This window comes from Staurois parvus, unplaced genomic scaffold, assembly GCF_062004578.1.
Source record: "Staurois parvus isolate SC_StPar_1 unplaced genomic scaffold, SC_StPar_1.0 ptg000007l, whole genome shotgun sequence".
NCBI classification, from domain to species: domain Eukaryota; kingdom Metazoa; phylum Chordata; class Amphibia; order Anura; family Ranidae; genus Staurois; species Staurois parvus.
Window position 1 is genome coordinate 8,357,154 of NW_028317803.1, and position 23,588 is coordinate 8,380,741.

The 23,588-nt window shown below is 42.2% G+C and overlaps 1 protein-coding gene across 2 annotated transcripts in view; it reads right to left on the bottom strand.

Annotated features, from left to right (window-relative positions):
- TDRD3 (tudor domain containing 3) overlaps positions 1 to 23,588 on the bottom strand; it is a 378,807-nt gene that overhangs the window by 130,809 nt on the left and 224,410 nt on the right. For both annotated transcript variants that reach the window (XM_089668374.1, XM_089668381.1), the window contains one exon: positions 2,988 to 3,059. In XM_089668374.1, the coding sequence (XP_089524500.1) occupies positions 2,988 to 3,059 (72 nt within the window). The remainder of the gene's footprint in view (positions 1 to 2,987; positions 3,060 to 23,588) is intronic.

Here is a 23,588-nt window from a genome sequence, read left to right on the forward strand (position 1 = left end):
GGCACTATTCTCCCCACTGACACCAATGATGGGGCACTATTCTCCCCACTGACACCAATGATGGGGCACTATTCTCCCCACTGACACCAATGATGGGGCACTATTCTCCCCACTGATACCAATGATGGGGCACTATTCCTCTCACGGACACCAATGATGGGGCGCTATTCCTCCCACTGACACCAATGATGGGGCGCTATTCCTCCCACTGACACCAATGATGGGGCGCAATTCCTGCCACTGATACCAATGATGGGGCGCTATTCCTCCCACTGACACCAATGATGGGGCGCAATTCCTGCCACTGATACCAATGATGGGGCACTATTCCTCCCACTGACACCAATGATGGGGTGCTATTCCTCCCACTGACACCAATGATGGGGCACTATTCCTCCCACTGACACCAATGATGGGGTGCTATTCGTCCCACTGACACCAATGATGGGGTGCTATTCCTCCCACTGATACCAATGATGGGCCGCTATTCCTCCCACTGACACCAATGATGGAGCACTATTCCTCCCACTAACACCAATGATGGGACACTATTCCTCCCACTGACACTAATGATGGGACACTATTCCTCCCACTGACACCAATGATGGGGCACTATTCCTCCCACTGACTAATGATGGGGCACTATTCCTCCCACTGACTAATAATGGGGCACTATTCCTCCCACTGACTAATAATGGGGCACTATTCCTTACACACTGACACTAATGATGGGGCACCATCATTGGTGTCAGTGGGAGGAATAGTGTCCCATCATTGGTATCAGTGGGAGGAATAGTGCCCCATCATTGGTGTCAGTGGGAGGAGTAGTGCCTCATCATTGGTGTCAGTGGGAGGAACAGCACCCCATCATTGGAATACCATACTGAAATAGCATACCATATTGAAATCAAATCTGATGTTTTTTCATTTTTATTTGGTGTGCGTTGGAAGAGGGGTAGTCTTATACGGCGAGTATAGCTCAAACCCTATATTTTAACAGGAAAAGTAGGGGGTCGTCTTATACGACCAGTCGTCGTATACGCCGGAAAATACGGTATATATGTTATTACATAGGTCCATGACCAATGTAAAAAATGTTATATTGGAAAATGTATCACCAATGATTCAGTATTTAAAATACAGAGCTTGGTTATTTTGTGCCTTTTATATCGGCTTCTTCCACATACATAAAAGTATGTGGAAGGAGCAGATATAAAAGGCACAAAATAACCAAGCTCTGTATTAAATACTGACTCATTGGTGATAGGTCCATGACCAATGTAAAAACTGTTATATTGGAAAATGTATCACCAATGAGTCAGTATTTAATACAGAGCTTGGTTATTTTGTGCCTTTTATATCTGCTCCTTCCACATACTTTTATGTATGTGGAAGAAGCCGATATAAAAGGCACAAAATAACCAAGCTCTGTATTTTAAATACTGAATCATTGGTGATACATTTTCCAATATAACATTTTTTACATTGGTCATGGACCTATGTAATAACATACAGTATATATGTGTAATACATGTAGGATCTGAATCTCCCATATTTCTGTCCTCACAGGTTCAAGCAAAATTAAAGCCCCTTATCTCTTCTGGGGTCCCCCTGCCGGCACTCTCCACTCCTCCTCTAGAGTTTGCCCCCACAGTAAGCTGTATGCTATGGGGCCACATGTGCAGGCACACTCCCAAGCTGAGCTGTATATGTCCATAGACACACACAGCACAGCTTAGGCATGCCCCCTCTCCCTCCTCACTGTATATGATTGACAGCAGCAGGAGACAATGGCTATCAATCTGTCCTGTGAGAACAGGGAGAGAGACCAGTGCAGCTACAGATGGGCACAGAGCTGGATTGATGTAGAACTCAGGAAAGTATTTAGGGGGGGACAAACAGCTAGTGAAATTTTTTTACCTTAATGTAGGTAACGCATTAAGGTTAAAAAAAAACACCTGTTGACTTTAGAACTACTTCCGGGTACTTCGGTTTCCTCCCACACTCCAAAGACATGCTGGTAGGTTAATTGGCTCCTGTCTAAATTGGCCCTAGTATATGTAAGTATGAATGTGAGTTAGGGACCTTAGATTGTACACCCCTTGAGGGTCAGGGCCTGATGTGAATGTACAATAATATATATAAAGCGCTGCGTAAATTGACAGCGCTACATAAGTACCTGTAATAAATGTAGGGCTTGATAAGTACATATATGGACAAGACTCACTAATCTCCACAGCTTTAAACTAGAAACATCAACTATACAAATATATGCTCTGTTTGCCTGTCTGGTTTTGACTGTTTCAACTTTACCTAGACATCCTCTGTATTGCTGAAAACGAAGAGCAATAAAGGTATATTATGACAGTAACTGATTTATTGGGGTTGTAGCACTAAAGGCGATAAGAATGCTGGCTGGCTTTGCATCAATGTGTTGCAGTAACAACTTTGACATGCATTGGCAGCCTAATCTAAATAAATGGGCTGCCTTAACGCAAGGCACCTTAATGCATAAAATACCACACTTAGTGGTTGATTTATAAAACATTTGCATTGCCATTTGACAAGCACAAGTTCATGTACAATGGTTCTGAGGAACTGGATCATAAACAATTAAAAGTGCTGTAGCTTAAATCCTATACTGTTAAAATGTACATAACCTAAAACAGAAAGTACTACAACTGGCCAATAAATGAAGCTAAGTATCAAAGGCGTTTTCTACAATGGTCAAATGAGGTATTTTCCCCTTTTTAATTAATGATTTACATTTGAACAGCACAGGATATAGCCTATTTACATTCTTTTTACCCCCATTCACATAGAATTGAACATACATACAGTTTCATTGGGCAAATGGCTGCACAAATTTAACTTAATTTGCAAGGCAAATTTTAGTGAGAATTCTTGACTTTTTTTATTAATCAAACCCCAATGAATGTGTTGCAGTTGCTTTACTAATGGTAGATAAACATTGAGCACAATACTACCTGCCCAAAAGGCACAAATGGTGGAGGTCCTCCTTCTGTCCCAATATTGCTTCGACTGTGCTTAGATAAACTCTGTATAAAAAAAAAAAATACACAAATAAAATAGAATGAAAAGATTACATTTTCATGACAATGGACTAGAAAGAGAATTAATCTCATTAACTTAATGGAATATTTTCAAACTAGATTCAAAAGACCTTACAACACTGATGCAAGAATCATGTGCTAAGGTAAAATAATCTAATAAAAATCTAATTTTCCAAGGCTGAGAGCTGCTCTCCAAGACTTAGACTGGGAGGGAATATTGGCATCAATGAACACAACATAGAAATAGGAGTTCTTGAAAAAGACTGTATGTGAACACACTGGAAAATATATTCCCATGGGCAACAAGTTTAAAAGGCTAAAAATCAAACCTACGTGGCTTACGGCCAAAGTTAAAAAAGCTATAGGTAATAAGAAATTTTTTTTTATTAAATATAAAAATGAAGGAACGCTATCATTTAACCATTACAAAGAATATAACAGAATATGCAAAAAGGAAATAACGGCTGCAAAAATTGAAAATGAACAACAGATTGCAAAAGACAGCAGGACCAACCCCAAAAATTCTTCAAATATATTAATAGTAAAAAGGTCCGGTCTGAGAATGTAGGCCGTTCACAAAATAATCTAGAGTTGGTGACTGGGGACAAAGAGAAGGCAAATTTATTAACCACTTGCCTACTGCGCACTTATACCCCCTTCGTGCCCAGGCCAATTTTCAGCTTTCAGCGCTGTCGCACTTTGAATAACAATTGCGCGGTCATGCGACACTGTACCCATATGACATTTTTATCATTTGTTTCACACAAATACAGCTTTCTTTTGGTGTTATTTAATAGCTGCTGGGTGTTTTATTTTTTGTGCTATAAACAAAAAAAAAGCAAACTTTTTTTTGTTTCTTTTATAAAATTTTGCAAACATATAATTTTTCTCCTTCCCTGATGTGTGTTGATGAGGCTTGCACTGATAGGCAGCACTGATGGGTACTGACAGGAGTTGTTGATAGGTGGCACGGATGATGCTGCACTAATAGGTGGTACTGCTGGGCACTGATGGGCAACGCCGATCACTTCTCTGACAATTGCCGGTTATCGGCAGTACTTTCCTCACGCTGTGACATCATGAGGAAAGCACTGCCGATAACCGGCAACTGTATATACCCAGAGATCTGCTGTGTCATTGGACATAGCTGATCACGTGGTAAAAGGCCGCCATGATTGGCCGTTTACTGTATCAAGTGATCAGCTGTGTCTGTAGGACAGAGCGATCACCGGCAGTGCGCAGGGGGCATGTTCTGGAATTACATCCATGGAGGTCGTCCCAGAACCAGGCAACTACGCTGTAGCTGTCCTTTGGCTATAGTACGGTAGGGAACTGGTATTTACCTTCTTCAGCTCTGTCTATACAAAGGAGCACGGGGGAGCTCTTGTCCATAATGGGCATGGTATTGACACAACTCCAGATGATCCACATTGGCTCACAACTTATATGATCCAAAAATATTTAGACAGAATAAAGGTGAATATAGCATATGGACAGGATGGCATACACCCATGGGTCCTTAAAGAATTGAGCTCTGTCATTTCTAAGACATTGTTTACAATTTTTAGGGACTCTTTAGTGACTGGCATAGTACCACTGGATTGGCGAAAAGCCAATGTGGTGACAATATTTAAAAAGGGGTCAAAATCTTTACCAAGCAATTATAGATCTGTTAGTTTAACTTCTATAGTTGGGAAGATACTGGAGAGTGTAATAAAAGACCACATAGATGAGTTCTTGCTGGAAAAAAAAATATTTTAAGCATCAGACAGCATGGATTCATGAAAGACAGAAGATGTCAAACAAATCTGATTTCTTTTTATGAGGAAGTGAGCAAAACCTTAGACAGAGGGGTGGCTGTTGACGTTGTATACTTGGATTTTGCAAAAGCATTTGACACAGTTCCCCATACACGGCAAATGTGTAAGGTAAAGTCTACAGGCTTGGAAAAATCTGTATGTAAATGGATAGAAAAGATGGTATTCAGAGAGTAGTGGTTAATGATTCATGCTCTGAATGGTCTAGGGTTGTCAGTGGTGTACCTCAAGGTTCAGTGTTGGGACCCTTACTTTTGAATATATTTATAAACGATATAGGGTCTGGGATTAAAAACACCATTGCAGTCTTTGCAGATGATACCAAGCTGTGCAGTGGAATAACATCCTTACAGGATGTCTCCAACTTACAAGCCAACCTCAATGCACTGTGTAATTGGGCAACTATGTGGCAAATGAGGTTTAATGTTGATAAATGTAAGGTTATACACTTGGGGGCTAAGAATATGCATGCATCATACATACTAGGGGGAGTACAACTGGGGGAATCAATTGTGGAGAAGGATCTGGGAGTTCTGGTGGATCACAAGCTTAATAATGGCATGCAATGCCAAGCTGCAGTTTCTAAAGCGAGCAAAATCCTCTCTTGTATTAAAAGAGGTATAGACTCTAGAGAGAGAGATATAATTTTACCCCTGTACAAATCATTAGCCAAACCTCATCTGGAATATGCAATTCAGTTTTGGTTACCAATACACAAAAAGAACATTGGAGAACTGGATAAAGTACAGAGACTGATAAGAGGCATGGAGGAGCTCAGAATTAATTTCTCTTAATCGTACTGGACATAGGCAACCTATTCATGCTTATAGGTTATAGGCGCCAAACTGATATGTGGCATGGAGGAGCTCAGCTATGAGGAAAGATTAGAAGAGGAGATTAAGGGGGGATATGATCAACATGTATAAATACATCAGTGGTTCATATAGTGAACTCGATGTAGAGCTATTCACCCTGAGGTCATCAAAGAGGACAAGGGGGCGCTTCTTATGTCTGGAGGAAAAGAAATTTCATCTTCAAACACGGAAAGGTTTCTTCACAGTAACATCTGTGAAAATGTGGAATAGACTCCCTCAAGAGTTGGTTCTGGCCAGCTCAGTGGATTGCTTTAAAAAATGGCCTGGATTGTTTCGTGGATACACAGAATATAACTGGATGCTAACATTTATAGGTAAAGTTGATCCAGGGAATATCCGATTGCCTCTCGGGGGATCAGGAAGGAATTGTTTTTCCCCTGCAGGAGCAAATTAAACCATGCTTTTCTGGGGTTTATTTTTGCCTTCCTCTGGATCAACTGTGGGTGTAGGATTAAACTTTTTTTAGTTTTAATGGTTGAATTGCATGGACTTTTGTCTTTTTTCAGGCAGACTAACTATGTATCTATGTATGTAGTAAAGATGTATTAGATTTTTTTTCTTCATGTGTGACCAACCTACTGGAAAAAGATTGGATGCTTGTTCACTTGATGTAAATTTATTGTCTTATGCAATGATATTCATATTGGAAGATTTTATTCTAAAAAAGGTTAAGACATATAATATTAGTTGTTTTAAGGGCTCATTAAGATAGCGTGTGTTTGTGTCTACGTACCAGCATCCGCAATCCTGTAAAAATGTGACATGTGGCTGTGCCCCTGAAACCATTGTGCCTGCATCCACCTCTATAGGCTGTCTACACATAGCTTGGGTGGATGCAGAAGCAAAGAAGCAGCTCATGAGCACAGGATTTGTGCCAGTGCCCACCTTAATGAAAAAAATAAGATCTCCAGTGCTACCTTTGTTAAAGAAATTACACATTTAAGATTTGAATCAGCACTGCAATGCTTCAGAAACATGGCTCTATTGCAAACCACTATGACAACATTTTCAGCAGCTGAATACCACCAGTACTATTAAACTTTACCTTTTATCATACACATCTATTATCAAGAATAGATAATATCTTCTTCAAAATATTCAATGGAGCCTGAACAAATAGTGTAGCTTCCTGTGATATCCCTGACCAGTAACCAACATCAAAGTGTCAATATTCTCAACAAGGTTGTCCTAATCTTAAATCCTGAGCTCTGACACCTACCACCAAAAGTGTAGGTGAATATCAACCCAGTAATAGATGTCTCACACTTTGAGAAACACTGTACTAGTGAAACCTTACCACTTAATTTCCTTTATACCTCATGGATTCTGTTGGTCGTCAACCTTTTCCTTAGCTCCCAGGTCTTAATACCTGCTGTGGCCATTTAAACAGGAAACCTTTCTCCCTGTATTTTCTTATTTGTTTTGTATTATGTAGAATGCAACTGGATGTGCTAGAATGTGTAAAGGTGGGTAGAAACATCTAAAATGCCCATGTTGACAGCTGGGAATTATGTAAAGACATGTCACTATTGGAGTATCCAATAAAAAAAAAGAAGCTGGGGCTGAATCAGCCTACCAGGCTTAATCTATACCTAAAATATCAGTTTTGGTGTACTGACCCTTTAAAGTTTGCAAAGTGAAGCTAAAAGCAAAGACATGCAAAACCAAAGAAACCAAGTAGTTTTTATTTTATATTAGTCAGGGAAGTGTGGCTTTCTGTTCCTTTGACGCTAGCATATTTTCATTCTTAAGAAGCCCTGAAACTAACTTAGGCTTTTATTCATTGCATGACTTGTATGGTTATTACTGGTCATAAAAAAATTGTGAAACTGAGCAACAATGTAATTGGCCGAATAATATGTCGGCTGCAAAATATTGGTAATCATTATTAAACATTTACAAGTATATCACATCTATGGGAGAGGTCACGACTTAGGAAATTAGAGGAATTGTACAGATTCAAAATTATTGCATGTGCATCTAAGATATTGTTTGCAATTACCAAGACCTTATTGTGAATCACTACAACAAACTCACAATTTCCCCATTTAAAACTCTGTGACTATGTATAACATTACCGTTGCAATTTTTATAAATATTTGCAGAAATGTATGGATTATGCAACTAACATTTATCATTATCTTCCCAAAAAATGCCTCTCAGCCCACATCATTATGTGCAAGAGCAGATATATCCAACAAGTTTACTACATACAGCAGCAAACGCAGTATACCTTATTATGGAATACACTATGCTGTATTTCAGTATCCAGTCAACGTGACAAACCTATTTAAGAGAATTGAAGTGAGCAGCAACACAATAAATTGCAGATGCCAAAAGGCATATATTAAACAGCACTGAAGTATTTCCAGTAATATAGATGCAATAGAAGAAAATCATATTGGAAATGTATTAGACAATAGAGAATGCATTCTGAGATTTGGGGAGATTTCTGACTTTGAATGGCTTTTTATTTACGCCTAGCTACATCAGGATCCTTCTGTTCTACTAAGCTGTGTGACATGCATGCAAAACCTGATTGAATAGAGCAATAAAATGAGCAAGAAGGAAGCAGAGGCTGAAGTGAGAGACTTCTAAGCCATTTCTTTTCAACAGCATACATATGTTTATTTATCTATGTAAGGAGACCCAATCTTGACATATGCATGCACAGCAAACAACTAGCCATATTACATGGTCAGCTCTTTACTGCTTTCATAAAATAAATTGATATTTAAAATACACATAGTCCATGTGGAATAAAGCTCTCTGGCACTCATAAGTAAATGCATTATTTTCTGTGTAAAAATTCACAAACACATAGACTGCACATATAATTTACAGTATATGTAAAATGTGTAACATTTGTCTCCACTCTGGGTCTTCGGCTTATCGCTTTTTCAGGGGTTATGTGCATAAATCAAATATCAAGCCCTTTCTTATGACCACTTCTAAAGGATACCTGTCCTGGGTAAAATATAGAAGCTGTCCTTTCTAAGAGTGGGTTCACACCAGTGCGCTGTAGTTTGTGTGCAGTGTGATTAATGCATGTTTTACGTGTGCTCCCATTGGGTTCTATTAGACTGTAAGCTTTTATGAAGCGCATCAAAGTCCTGAATGCTGCATCTTTGATCTACTTTTAGAAAATGTACTGTCTAATAGAAGTCAATGGGAACCGTGTGTAAAACGTGGATACAAACAAGGTGCACTGGTGGTGCAGCTAAACCACAGTGCACCAGTGTGAACCCATTTTTAAGCTCTGTTTCTGAAAATGCTAATCACCTGAAAGTCATGTAGATCTCAAAATTTACCCACTTGTGTCTGTAATACCCCTACATCAACAGGCCAGATCTCCTTTCACATCGTGAATGGTGCCTATCTGCTGGTCATCTCTGCTGGAGCAGTGAAGACCTTGATCTCTGACCACTGGTTATAGTACCTCCTTCAGGAGAAGGACACTAGGCAACACAGACCAAAAGTACAGCCTAGAGGTAGCTGCTGATGGTGGCCAAACCCACATCTGTGAGAGGCAGCTCAATAAGTCCCAAATCAGCACATAGAAAATCGCAGATCACAGACAAAACAACCAGAGGGGAGGGTGCAGTGTCCTTCAACGAAGGCAGAGAATTGCATTTAATGGTGAGTAGACAATATCATTTTCTTTCCCATGTACACTGGGACATTCCAAATCAGTGTCTCCTTAAACGGAAGTAAAACTAAACAACCCCCCTCATCAAAGGCCTCAATGCCAGCAGGCATTGACACTTTGCAACCACCTTCATTTACTTCCATTGAAAAGCAATGCAAATGCACCTATGGAGTTTACAGTGCATTTAAGGCACTGTTTCAAAGCATCAGATGTGATCTTTGTCCATTTTAGCAAAATATTAAAATCTCACTGGGCGTTTGAGGAGTGTCACTTGACGTTATAGGCATCTTAATGCATGCTAAATGCTGCCTTAAAGTTCAATGCCTGTGTGAGCGTAGCCCAAGTAGGAACTGGCTAGTTGCTAGACATGCAAGATGTGAACAAGATATAGGAGAGGTCCCTTGACTGAGAAACACGCATAAGCCAGAACCACCCAAATAACAGCTCTAGGAGCATGGAAGCCTCTTCTAGAAAGCTTGGACAATGACTTTGTAACAGGAGCGAAAGCAGTGAGGTAAATCCATAGCACAAGATATAGACAATAAAAAGAAACAATTTCTTCTGAGGCGCTGGAGCTGGGAAGAGAGACCTGGTTTAAGTAGAACCTGAAACCATGTCAAGAAGGAAGGAGACCCTGACCACTTCATCTGTATGTAGGAACTGAGAGAATCCCTCATAGGACATAGCCATCAGCTAAAAAACATTCTACACAAAAGAGACTGCAAATAGAACTAGAGTGACCCAGCAAGGAAATTGAAACATTCTTATACTGTCACTAAAAGCAATTACTCTTTATATATGTTGAATAGATTAGGGCAGTTTATAACACGCCAGTTATTGTTTTTGCCATCTATGTCCCCTGGGGAAAAAACAGAAAGAAAAACTAAAATAAATAAAATAAAAAAGCTTTGCCTTTGATGACACTTTAACCGTTTCAAAAGGAGCAATGGCACTGAGAGAACCATACTCAAACTCAAAGAAGCAAATTCACATATGAGACCCTATACAAGGAATGGAATACTAACAGTTCTAGAATAGGGCTGCAGCAATGGAATGTATCCTTGATGGTACTGGGTGTAAATGTGAGTACAGGTCTGACTAGAAAGTGGTCATCATTCTTCCCATAGCATATGCCCTGGGGTGACAGTGATTTTCCTTGCAACAGGCAAACCAAGCCATCTCCATGCAATGGTAGACTCTGCATAAACTAGACCTCCTAAGGGTAGGAATCATAAGATTTAATATCTAGGCTGTCTGGTAGATCACACAGAGCAATGCGCCTGTATTCTGACAAATTTGAGAGCCAAAAGGCGCTTGGGCCAATCTTGAACTATGAGGACCACTGGCGTGCCCTCTACCTTGAGAACCTGTGCAGCAAACAAGGCAAATGTTGCAAAGGGCAAAGGCATAAACCAGGCTGTACTGGTCCCTCAAAACTACCAAAGTATCTGTTGCTCTAACAGAGGATCTTGTACCTGGAGAACATCTGTCCAGTGTGTGGAGACCAGGAAGTTGGCATCCAGGGCGCCCTCCACCTTCAATAGAGGTCCTTGAACCTCTCCAAGTATAGGGCCATGCAACCCGAATCCAGGCCCTGGAGGCAGAGGAAATCTGCCTGGCAATAGCCCACATTTAAGCTTTAACAACTGACAAGGCTAAAACTAGAAGTTCAGGCCAAGACCATTCCTTGCTCCTGCAACAACAATAATTTTGGATTCTTCCTGATAGTTGATGTACACAACTGCTGTGGCATTATACAGCGTAGACCATATCGAATGTTCCTCCACCCAGGAGGTCCAATGGCAAAGGGACAACCTCCAGGATGTTGAGCAAGTGACAGGATTCCTCCAGCGACCAAGTTTCCTGTGCCGATATACAGTAAGTGTGCAAGACCCCTTCCCAGACAGGCAGGCTGAAATATGTCATGAGGATCTCCCAAAAGATTAAGGGATAAGCACTACCCCAACTCTAGGGTTGTCTCCCTGAGCCACCAGAACATAGAAAAAACTGGACCTTAGTGCCTGACGACTTGGTTTGTCTAAAAACTGAACCAAGCCGTTCCATCTCGACCAAATGTCAAGAGTAAAGGATGAAGCTAAATCAAATTAATGATCAAATTAGAACAGCATGAAGAAGGCTACCCAAAATCCTCATGCAGAGTACAGAGTCAGATGGCTCCAGGAATTTAGAGTTTGAGACTGATGGCAGAGAGTAAACAATCCTCTGAACGAGGGAACCTTTTGCATGAACTGGGTCTAGGACAAATATCAGATACTTCAAGCCATGAGTGAGATCCATCACTAAGTGCTGAAGATTTAAGATCTAACCAAACTACTGATCGGTACATGATCGGTCATAACCTGAACCGAGTGTGCTCATCTGGATAACCCTTTCCTATCAAACAGCTCCCTACACCCTAGATAATGCAATACAGCCTGATAGGTTTTAAATGCTACGCTTGCTCTCCAAGACTGAATCATGTTGTGCAAAGACCCACAGAAAGGTTAACAAAGACAGAATTTTAAATTAGTGTGACACTGTCCCTACTATAAAACAACATACCTGCTAAAAAAAGAGGCTATATACTTACCAGCAGCCTGTGTTTTGAAATACTGCTGCTTAACTGCTCCCCATTACTACAAGTATGCTACTGATAGAGCATGTCAACTACCAAGTTACCTCTGACTCACACTGCGGTTTCTCCTGTAGTAATATACTGGCAGGAGAAACCAGTGTGCAGTGGGGGAGCAGGTATTCCATACATTCAAAAGTGTATAACACTTGCAGTGGCTAGCAAGGAAAGTGTTTCCAATCGAGGACCGCAGCAAAGATGAGCATATTGCCTCACTTTTAGCATGTATTTAGTAGTTAAGAGACCTTTTGCTAACAAGATCTAAATGCTACTTTAGCCTTAAATTTAAGGATTTCTAAATTAATAAATGACTGGATTAAATGAAGTATTTCATGTTAGCCTGCTTTTAAAAAGGGGAAAAATGAGGACGGTAAGTATATCTAAACCCAAAGGAAAAAATATAATATATTGCAGCTTACTAGTACTTGGTGTGGTGGCTGTATTTGTTTTCTTATTCAAGTTTATTTTTGGTTTTCAACTGGTATTGATGCAAGTAACACAATTCTTGTTCTTGTGTGGTTATGACACGCTTCCACTATATCTATGAAGGAAGCCATGGTTGTCACCCTAGGCTGATTTTGTGATACGGACTACAAACATGTCTGTATCTCTTCATCTCCATTACATTGTGGGCAAGTCAATTTGTAGCTTACAGAAGACAGCAAGCAAAGAAAATAATCTTCAATGCAGCTCAAACGTAAAAGGACTAGCAAGATCAACAGGTATTTTCTGTATTTGCTGTAAATGTTCTTAGCTTGAAGAAAAAAGTAACCAGTGCAGCAACCACATATATGGACTGTAATCTGTGCCAAAAGACTCTACAAAATATCAGGGTGGCCTTTAACCATTTCAAGTCCAGACATTTTCACTCCCTTCCAGTCTAGGTCAATTTGCAGCTGTCAGGACTATCACACTTTTGAGTGACAATTACTTAGTCATGCAACACTGTAACCATATGAAATTTGCAACCTTTTTTGAGACTGATAGAGCTTTCTTCTGGTTGTATTTGATCACCACTGGGTTTTCTATTTTTTGCTATATACGTTAAACAAAAACCAAACAAAAAACAAATTATTTTTTGCTTAGTTTTTGTTATAACATTTTGCAAATAAATAATTTTTCTTCATAAATTTAGGCCAAAATGTATTCTGCTACATTTTTGGGGTAAAAATAACACAAAACAATGTATATTATTTAGTCTATGTGAAAGCTATAGTCTACAAACTATGGGATATACAGTATATTTGAAAATTGATCAGTTGAGACCCTAAAATGCTGGATGCTGATATTTATTTATTATAGGTACTTCCATAGTGCCATCAATTTATGCAGCGCTTTACATATACATTGTACATTCACATCAGTCCCTGCCCTCAAGGAGCTTACAACCTAAGGTCCCCAACTCACATTCACACATACTAGCGCCAATTTAGACAGAAGCCAATTAACCTACCAGCATGTCTTTGAAGTGTGGGAGGAAACCAGAGTACCCTGAGGAAACCCATGCAGGCACATGGAGAAAATGCAAACTCCAGGCAGGTAGTACCATGGCTGAGACTTGAAACGACAACCCTAGTGCTGCCAGTCAGAAATGCTAACCACTAAGTCACTATGACATATGACGGTGATCAGGATGCTGGTATGGGGTATGGCAGTGATCAAGATGTTAGAATGAGGTATGGTGGTGATCAGGACACTGGTATGGCAGTAGTCAGGACACTGGTATGGGGTTTAGGGGTGATCAGGCTACTAGTATGGGGTATGCCGGTGATCAGAACGCTGGTATGGGGTATGGTGGTGATTAGGACTCTGGTATGGCAGTAATAAGGATGCTGGTATGGCATATGGGGTTATCAGAATGTTGATATGGCATATGGCAGTATCTAGTACTGTTAGCCCAGGACAGTGCATAGTTTTCTTTAAGAGTCTCTGCCATGCGTGGAAAAAAACAGCCACATAAATATAGCAGTCTCCAAAAACTTGATGTTATAGCTGAATGCCAAGCCATTTTGAAAGGCAAAGTCTAGGCCCTTTCTGATATTGCCAAAGCTAGCCTGCCCCCTTTCCTTCAATGCAAGGTAGTGGAAACTGGGAAGTGCAGGCACCTCCAAGATTAGTGCCAAGAGACAAATGAAGTGAAATTTTTGCTTTGAGGATTTCATTTTCATTGTTAGTATTAGTACTGTGTATCAGCAAAGCTGTGTACTGTGTTAACCACCGAGTATGCCGAAAGCAGAATACTTACAGTTAAAGTGATATCATTTACTAGCTAACACAGCAGACTGAATATGGAAGCTTTGAAGCATATTTCTTTGCAAGCATTAATAAAAAGAATTAAAAAAAAAAAGATTAAACAGAACAGTGCCTTTTAAAAACAAGCTTTACAGTGGGCATCCATAAATAGACAATGTTCAATCAGCAAAAAGCATGCATCTGTGTGCCAACTACAATTATTAGTGGTAATTATTTGACACACGCAGTACAATGACTTGAGCAGAAAAAGACAAAATCAACAAGATAAAAACAGGATTCTTGACATGCCATATAATCCTTTTCTTCAAGTTCATTAAGGGACACAGGGTAGAAGTAACTCTTTGATCTATGGGTTATACCACAACCTACCTACAATGCTACAGTTCAGTGTAAAAGCAGTAGTAATCATAAAAGTGGGGTGGGGACTGTATCCCTTAATGAACTTCAAGAATAAGGTTTTATTGTATGTTAACAATCCTGTTTCCTTAATCGTTAATAAAGAAACATGGGATAGAATTCTGAGACATATGCTATGTTCAAAAAGAGTGCAGGTGAAGGGTGGGCAACACAGCAAACAAAACACTAACAAGTCCACAAAAAAAACTGAGTAAAACAGGGGGTTGGTTGCAGTTTATGGAGCTGACTGAAGGAGCTTATGTCTGAAGCTGGAAAAAGCAGAGACCTGGACATCCACCTGGTAGTTCTTAGAGATGATGCAAACTGAAGATCAGATGACAGCCTTGCAATCTGTGAAACAGATGCCTGATGCCCAAAACCCCCAGTAGAGTGTGTTTCACTTGAAAAGGTAGAACCTAATCCTTAAGCCCAAAGGCTGGAAGAGAAAACTGCTGGGGCCAAATAGAATTAGCGGAACAAGAGGCATCGTTCATCAAACATTGATAGAAAACCTTCAACAGGGTGAAAGTAAGCTTCTTTCACTAAAGAGAAGAGCTCCACCACATAGACACTAGCAAAAACTTGAGGCTAACTTTTCTTGCCTGTAACCCATCACCTGAAAAGTAAAGAACCTGTGTCATGTACAGAGTCAAAGGGTACAATTTGAAGGAAGGGTCAACAAAACCAGGTTGAGATATCATGGAGTCACAGGTGGCCATACAGGTAAAACTATGAATAAGACACTGTACAAAGGTTTTCACTGGGGAAAAAGAGGTCTTTGAAAAAAGAATCAAATAACTATAATAAATAGAGGGCATCTAAGTCCCAAAAGCTAAGGTAAGACTGGGGCAAGCATTTTGGTGAAAACCTTGGGGGCTGTAGACAGCCCAAAGGGGAGGTCTACAATGGGAACCACCTATGGCAAAACACAAATAGTGTAGATTAGGAAGAAAGATGGGAATGTGCAAGTGTGCATCCAGACTGTCAGAAAGCCTCCAAGAAGAAGAGAGGCAATGAAACAATGTGGCAGTGGGGCAGAGCCTGGCGGAAATCCTGAATGGCCATCTTATCCTCTCTCTCCGCCGGTCTCAATCCCTAGGTATATGTAGCAATTTTAATGCTGTGTCAAATCCTTCTGTTGATTCTACCAACCCCTCTCGCAAACCTACCCCAACTTTCTCTTCCCTTCTCTACAATGAAGACCTATATGATGCTTGGTGTCGTACTCATGATAGCGAAAGAGACTACACTTTTTATTCTTCTATTCATAAGGTCTATTCTAGAATTAACTTTTTCCTTGTCAATAAGTACATATTACAAAAAGTTTTTTCTTCTAAAATCAGAGTTATAACATGGTCTGATCATGCACCTACTTCCCTCAACTTGCTACTTATCAATTCCCCTTCCTCACCTTCACCCTGGAGGCTTAATGCTTCAATCCTTACTAACCCAACCTAAAAAAAACTGATCACAATGGAATTAATCTCTTTTTTTTTAGACCAATTATAACTCGGTTTCAGATCCAACTACCTTATGGAATGCTCATAAGACCTGCATTAGAGGTCTCTTTATTAAAATCTCAGCCTATGAGAAAAAGCGAGACATGCAACAGATTCCCAGATTACTGCACAAATTCGTGACCTGGAAACCCTTAATAAAACTTCTTATGACCCTCTTCTTACTGATCAGATCCGAGATTTCTGTAACCAACTTAGATCCCAATTTTTAAAAAAAATCACAGAATTTTTATATTTAACGACTTTGCCTGAACTCCTATGCCCTGGGAAATAAACCTGGAGCTATTCTAGCAAAACAATTTAAGAAACAACAAGTCGCAGCACAAATTCCTTTCTTCTTAGATCAATCAGGCAACAAAATCCTCAATCCTTCCACTATTGCTGAACAATTCCGTAATTACTACTCCACCCTTTATAACTTAAAAGACTCAGCTAATGTCCCTCCTCCCCCCTGATTCTTTAGCAATACAAAACTTTCGAGATTCCATCCAGCTCCCAACTCTAACCCCCGAACAACTTCAAGACATTTCCTCCCACTTCTCTGAAGCAGAAATAACTAAAGTCATTAATTCCTTACCCTTACCTAAATCCCCAGGCCCCGACGGGTTTGTAAACGAATACTATAAGACATTCAAACCCCATTTAATATCTCACCTTACCGCTTCCATGAATAATATTGCTGAGAAAGGAGCCTGCCCCCAGAATTTTTAGAATCCATAGTAGTCACCATTCCCAAACCAAGTACAGTAATACCTCGGTTTACTTATTTAATCCGTTCTGCAGGACTTTTCATATAGCGAAAAATTTGTAAACCGAAACGTCGTTTCCCATAGGAATGAATAGAAAACCAATTAATCCATTCCAGAGGTCAGAAAGAAGTAAAACGCTACTAAAACACCACAGGAGTTATTTCATCAAGTTGTGCAGTATTTTAGAAGTGAAAACCATGTGTTAATGTTTCCGCTGTCAGCAGGGGTTCCCCACTGACAGCTGAACGTAAAAGAATTGCTGGCAATTAAAAAAAATAATAATAATAAAAACGTTGTGGGGTCCCCCTTCCCATCCATACCAAGCCCTTCGGTTCTGGTATGGATTTTGAGGGGAACTCACACGCCAAAATTACAAAAAAAAAACGTGGGGGTCCCCCTTTAAAATCCATACCAGACCCTTATCCGAAGATGCAGCCCGGCAGGTCAGGAAAGGGGGGGGGACAAGCGAGCGTCTCCCCTTCTGAACCATACCAGGCCACATGCCCTCAACATGGGGGGGTGCTTGATGGGATAAGGGCCTCTTCCCCACAACCCTGGTCGGTGGTTGTGGGGGTCGGCAGGCAGGGGGCTTATCGGAATCTGGAAGCCTCAACTTGCTACTTATCAATTCCCCTTCCTCACCTTCAGATCCTGTCCCCCCCATGTGAATGAGTATGGGGTACATGGTACCCCTACTCATTCACAAAAAACAAAAAGTGTAGTGTGAAAAAAGACAGGCCACAGTCTTTGACAAGTCCTTTATTAAAAGAAAAAACTAAAAGAATGCCCCCCCACAGTAGATCCAACATCACGATGCAAGCATGTCATTGCCACCCTGAAAAAATGTAACATGGGGTGGGGTCACTCGGGTAATGCCCCAGGGTGGTCCCGCACCTTACATATTTAAGAACAGTCAAACCACCGGAGCAGGCAGAGGGCTGAAAGCCATCGTCGGGAGCGGAGCCTTTTTTTTTCTAATTCTATTTTCGGTTCAGCGGCGGTGACGTCGGGCATCGTGATTGTGTTGGATCTACTGCGGGGGGACATTCTTTTAGGTTTTTCCTTTAATAAAGGCCGTTTTATTTATTATGGTACTGGTTTTTAAATGTAATTACCGTTTTTTTTTCTTCACTATAGCTCAGAAATTCAGCTGTCACTTTCCCCCAGCTAAAACAAAGTAAGTTTTCTTTTAGTTTATTTCCCGTTAAGAGGAACAATGTTTCCTTTTAGTTTCTTAAAAGAAAAAAAAGTTTCCGTTAGCCCGGGGAAAGTGGCAGCTAATTCTGTGAGGTATAGTGAAGAAAAAAAAAAATGGCAATTACATTTAAAAATCAGCACTGACATACACTTCATATTGCAAAAAAAATTCGTAAAAAATTTGTAAACGGAGGCATTATTTTCAATGGATTTTCATTCGTAAACCGAAAAGGACGTTAACCGAGGCGTTTGTAAACCGAGGTATTAATGTAAATCCACAAATTCTCCAGCTCATTTCTACCCTATCTCCTTACTATACACAGATGCAAAGTTCTATACCAAATTAATGGCCAACCGCCTTGATAAATAAAGTCCCATTCTAGTTCACCCAGATCAAGTTGGTTTCATCTCTGTTAGACAAACTTCTGACTTCACTAGAAGATTTATCAACAATGGGTGGAACATTACAAAATGCCAGCTCATCTCACTCGATGCTGAGAAGAACGTCTTGTCCAAGTTCGTTTTTTCTGGATAGATTCTTTCAGCTTTTCATACCCTCTATGCTCAACCTAGTGCCAGGGTATGGACTTCAGGATTTTTCTATTTCAATGGTTTTTATTAAATTTTAAACAGTATAAACAGAGGCAATAAAACACGCCCACGCAGGGGCTATCAATTGCACAGATAAACAATATGCAAAATAAAAAAAAAGGAAAAACAATGCTCTAATGCCAACAGGGCAAAAGGTACGCCCACGCAGGGGCTATCAATGGCACATAAGTTACAAAACAGTAATGTAACTGGTTATAACAACTAAATGCAGCTGCCCAGTCACACCAAAAACAGAGAGAGAGAGAAAAAAGAAAAGAGAGAAAGAAAAGAAAGGGAAAAGAAAAAAAAAAAAAAAAAAAAAAAAAAAAAAAAAAAGGGGGTGGGGGCAAAGAGCAGGGATTCAAGAGCGCCAATACCGAACGCCATTACATCCCCAGACTAGCCGGGGGGAGTGAGGGAAGGGCATATTGCAACCACGGCTCCCATATTTTCAAAAATTTACGTTGGGAGTCGTTGCGGATACTCGACATCTGTTCGTTGAGCATCATAGTGGTCATACGATCCCGCACCCCCTGAAGAGGGACAAACGGACTCTTCCAGGCCTGAGCAATTGTTCTAGTGGCGGATAAAAACAGATAGGAAGCCAACTTCTGCTGGTGAGCTAAGAGGCCCGGTATGGGGCAATGAAGCAAGGCATACCGAGCATCCCGGCGTATGGAGAGATGGAACAAGGTGAAAAGGAGGCCAAATACACGAGACCAAAAACGAAACAGTCTCGGGCATGACCACCAGATATGTAATACATCACCACGATGACTACAACCCCGAAAACATTGATCACTACAGGCAGGGTTAGCCCGGGCCAGCCGAGCCGGAACCCAGTACCAACGAAACAATACCTTATAGGCTGCCTCCAGTGTGGTCGTATTAAATGAGCATTTAGCTATGAGTGACCAGGCCTTATTCCAGTCCTCCGGATCCACAGCCACTCCCAGGTCGCGCTCCCACTGAACAACATATGAAAGTGAAGTATGCGACGAGCGTCTGTTCAGAGCTGCATAAAGAAGGGATATAAGGCCCGGAGCGCCCGGACGCAGTTGGCAGAGCTGTTCAAAGGCAGATTTCTGGTACGGGAACGCAGAAGTACCCCGCAGCGAGAGCAGCCAGTGTCGCAATTGAAGATATCGAAAAAATTCCGCCGGGGGGATATTCCGGGATTCCCGAAGAGAGTCCCAGGTGGGAAAGGACCGAAAAATCAAAAAGTGTCGCACCTGCGAAAAACCATTAGTCACCCACCAAGAAAACGCCCCTGGGTGATCCAAACCCGGCGGGAAAAGAGGGTTGTTAATAATTGGGAGCAAAGGCAGAAAAGGTGACATCAGACCACCAGAGTAACGCACCGAGTCCCAAACTTGTAGGCCATGAAGTAACATCGGACTCAGTGCCATAGGGCGCAGGGCAGGGGGAAGCCATAGAAGCGTCGATAGTGCGATAGGGGCACAATTAGGTAGTTCCAACAGGACCCAGAGGGGGACGTCGGAAGAGGCGTGCAACATAGACAGCGGGGCAATCTGGCTTGCTTGATAATACTTAGTCACATTAGGCACCCCAAGACCACCCTGAAGTCTATGGGCAAAAAGCGTACTTTTGGATACTCTGGGGTGCTTATCGGCCCAGATAAAACGCATTAACTTCGCCTGAAGCAACCGAAGAAAATGAGGGGGAACCCGCACCGGGAGTGTGCGAAAATAATACAACAATTTCGGCAAGATGGTCATTTTCACCGAATTAACCCGTCCTATCCAAGACAGGTGCGGAAATTGCCAAGAATGCATAAGAGAGGATAGAGAGCTAAGCAATGGATAGTAATTCGCAGCAAACAAGGAGTCATAAGTGGGGGTCAAGCGAATGCCTAAGTATTCAAGAGAAGAGGAAGCCCATTTGTAAGGGAAGTGGGATTGTAGGCGCGAAACCAAATCTGAAGCCAAAGTAATATTGAGGGCGACAGTCTTATCCAAGTTGATACGGAGACCCGAAATCAAGGAGAAGCGCTCAAGAACCTGTTGCAAATTAGGAAGCGTCGTCAGGGGGTTAGTAAGAGTCAGGAGGGCATCATCCGCAAAAAGGTTCAGTTTGAATTCCTGTCCCGCGTAAGGAACCCCCGATACATTGCAATCGGTCCGAAGCGCCAAAGCCAACGGCTCAAGCGCCAGGACAAAGAGCGCTGGGGACAGAGGGCAACCCTGTCTCGTCCCTCGCCCAATAGGAAAGGGATCTGAAAAATACCCAGCGTATTTGACGGAGGCCGAAGGAGAAGAATACAAGGCCTGAATCCAAGAAAGAATAGAATCCCCAAAACCCCAACGAGACAGTACAAACCGCAGATATTCCCAGGATAGAGAATCAAAGGCTTTATATATGTCTAAAGACAGTAAGAATCCCGGGATTTTCCGCTGTTGCAGAAAATGTATAAGATGGACCACCTTACGAACGTTATCACCCGCCTGCCTCCCGGGGACGAACCCTACCTGGTCCCTGTGGACCAGGCTACGCAAATATTTATTAATGCGGAAACTAAGGATCTTGCCCAATATCTTCAGGTCTTCATTAAGAAGAGAAATAGGCCGGAAGGCTTGCGGTTCCTGTACATCATCGGTCGTCTTAGGAATCATGGCGATATGCGCTCTAAGCGCATCTGGGGAGGGCGAGGAGCCCTGTCGTAACGCATTAAAATACTCAGCCAAAAAGGGCGCCAACAAGGCTGAGAATTTCTTATAATAAAGACCGGAAAAGCCGTCGGGACCTGGGGCCGCGGTGGACCGTAAAGATTTGATAGCTTGGAGCACTTCTGGTACAGTGACACCGGCGTTGAGTGCCACCTGTGCTGCCTCGGATAACCCAGGAAGTCGGAGATCTTGAAAGAATGCCTCTGCTTGAGCCACGGGGAAGGGATCTGGTTTAGCGTAGAGGCGTGCAAGGAAGTCTGAGAAACGGGAAACAATCTGCTGGGGATTAGAAGTACAGCCACCTGTAGGAAGTCGCAGTCGAATCGGTTTATGGGGTTTCCCCACAGAATTGAGTTTCCTGGCCAGCATCGGGCCTGGCTTATTAGCACAGGAATAAAATTTGTGTTTGGTCCAACGCAGGGCCCGTTCCGCCTCTGAAGAGGCAAGTAGGTCTAACTCTGCCGCCAGAGCGTCCCGAGCGCGTTTATGGGCCGCAGATGGAGAGGACTTCCAACGCGCATCCGCAGAGGCCAGGAGAGAATGAAGCTCCAAAAGTCGGCGCTCCCGCTCCCGCTTCCGGACCGCCGCCAGCTGTATAACATGACCCCGCACCGTGGCCTTATGCGCCTCCCATAGGGGCACTGCCGAGGAGACCGATCCCGCGTTTTCCGTGAAGTATGTTCGTAAAAAAAATTCTATTTGTTGGCAGGTAGCCTGAGTGGTCAATAAAGAATCATTGATGCGCCAATGAAAAGGGCGCCGTTCTGACCCAGAGAGGGCAAGGAGAAGTACCAAGGGATCGTGATCCGACCAAGGCGAGGAGGGAATAGTTATCCGCCTGACCAAGGGAAGCTGCTGAACCTGCATAAATATATGATCAATTCTACAAAAACTATCATGAGGACTGGAATAGAATGTAAAGTCGCGTTCCGTTGGGTGAAGCTCCCTCCAGACGTCCGCCAGCCCTGCTGTCCGCAGGAGAGAGCGCATACGTTCCTCCAGCACCAAGTCATGAGAAGGGGCCGCCCCCCGTGCGCAGCGCCTATCCAATGCGGAATCCAAAGTAACATTTGAATCCCCCAAAACAACAAGAAGACCCTTGGAGTGTCGGGAAACAATGGTGCAAAGATGTGAAAAGAATTTATCCTGAAAACGATTAGGCGCATAGTAAGAGACAAAAGTAACCTCCTGATCCCAGAGGGTGCCTTGCAGAAGCAGATACCTGCCCGTGGGGTCCGCTATATTCCTAGCACAGACAAAGGGGAGATTGCGTTTAAAAGCGATCAGGACACCCCGACGCTTCTCAGGGGCCGAGGCCGTGTAAAAGGTGGGATAGTGAGGTGAAAGATAACGCGGGGCGGAGGACTGAGAAAACCTGGTCTCTTGTAAACATACCACGTCAATTTGTTGTGATTTGAGGTGATGAAAAACTTTAGCCCGCTTCTGAGGCGAATTAAAGCCTTGAACATTTTGCGAATGAATTTTCAAAAGGGGCGAGGCCATGGCGGCATCAGGGCAACACGCTCAGCAGAAGAAACCATAAAGCAGCTAGCAATTTCCGCTCCCAATGGCGATCGGACCGTGGCGTCCCGGAACCCTGCAGAACACAAAAACAAAAAAAAACCAAAGGAGAAAAAAAAACAAAGAAAGAAAGAAGGAAAAGGACACAAAAAGAATATACAATAGTGCAATCGTGTCACGCTAATGGTGACGTGCATCCTACAAAGGAAGGATACCAGTTAGGGGTGGCTCTACCACCGGACACATGGCTGCAAATGGAAACATCAGAAACATAAGTCCCCAGGGGGCAAAAGGGCAATAAGGCACTAAACACAATAGAACGGGGTACCAAAGCAATAAAACTAAAGGAGCTAGGCCACCGTGATGACCTCCCCATAACAACCCAGAGAACCATGGGGCTAACCCCCTCCCACCCAACCGGGCCTACCAGATCAACCTCCCACCCCGAAACCAGAGGGAACCCTCACTCCGTGCTACCAACAAAAACCGGAATACCATCACCCAGGCCCAAAATAGGCTGCGGCAGCAGAAAGTCATAATTCTCGAATCCATGAGGAGACCCCCCCAACCAGGGAAGGAACCCAAGGGGGCACACTGGAGCAGTCCCAACCCGTAATGCTGACAAACTGG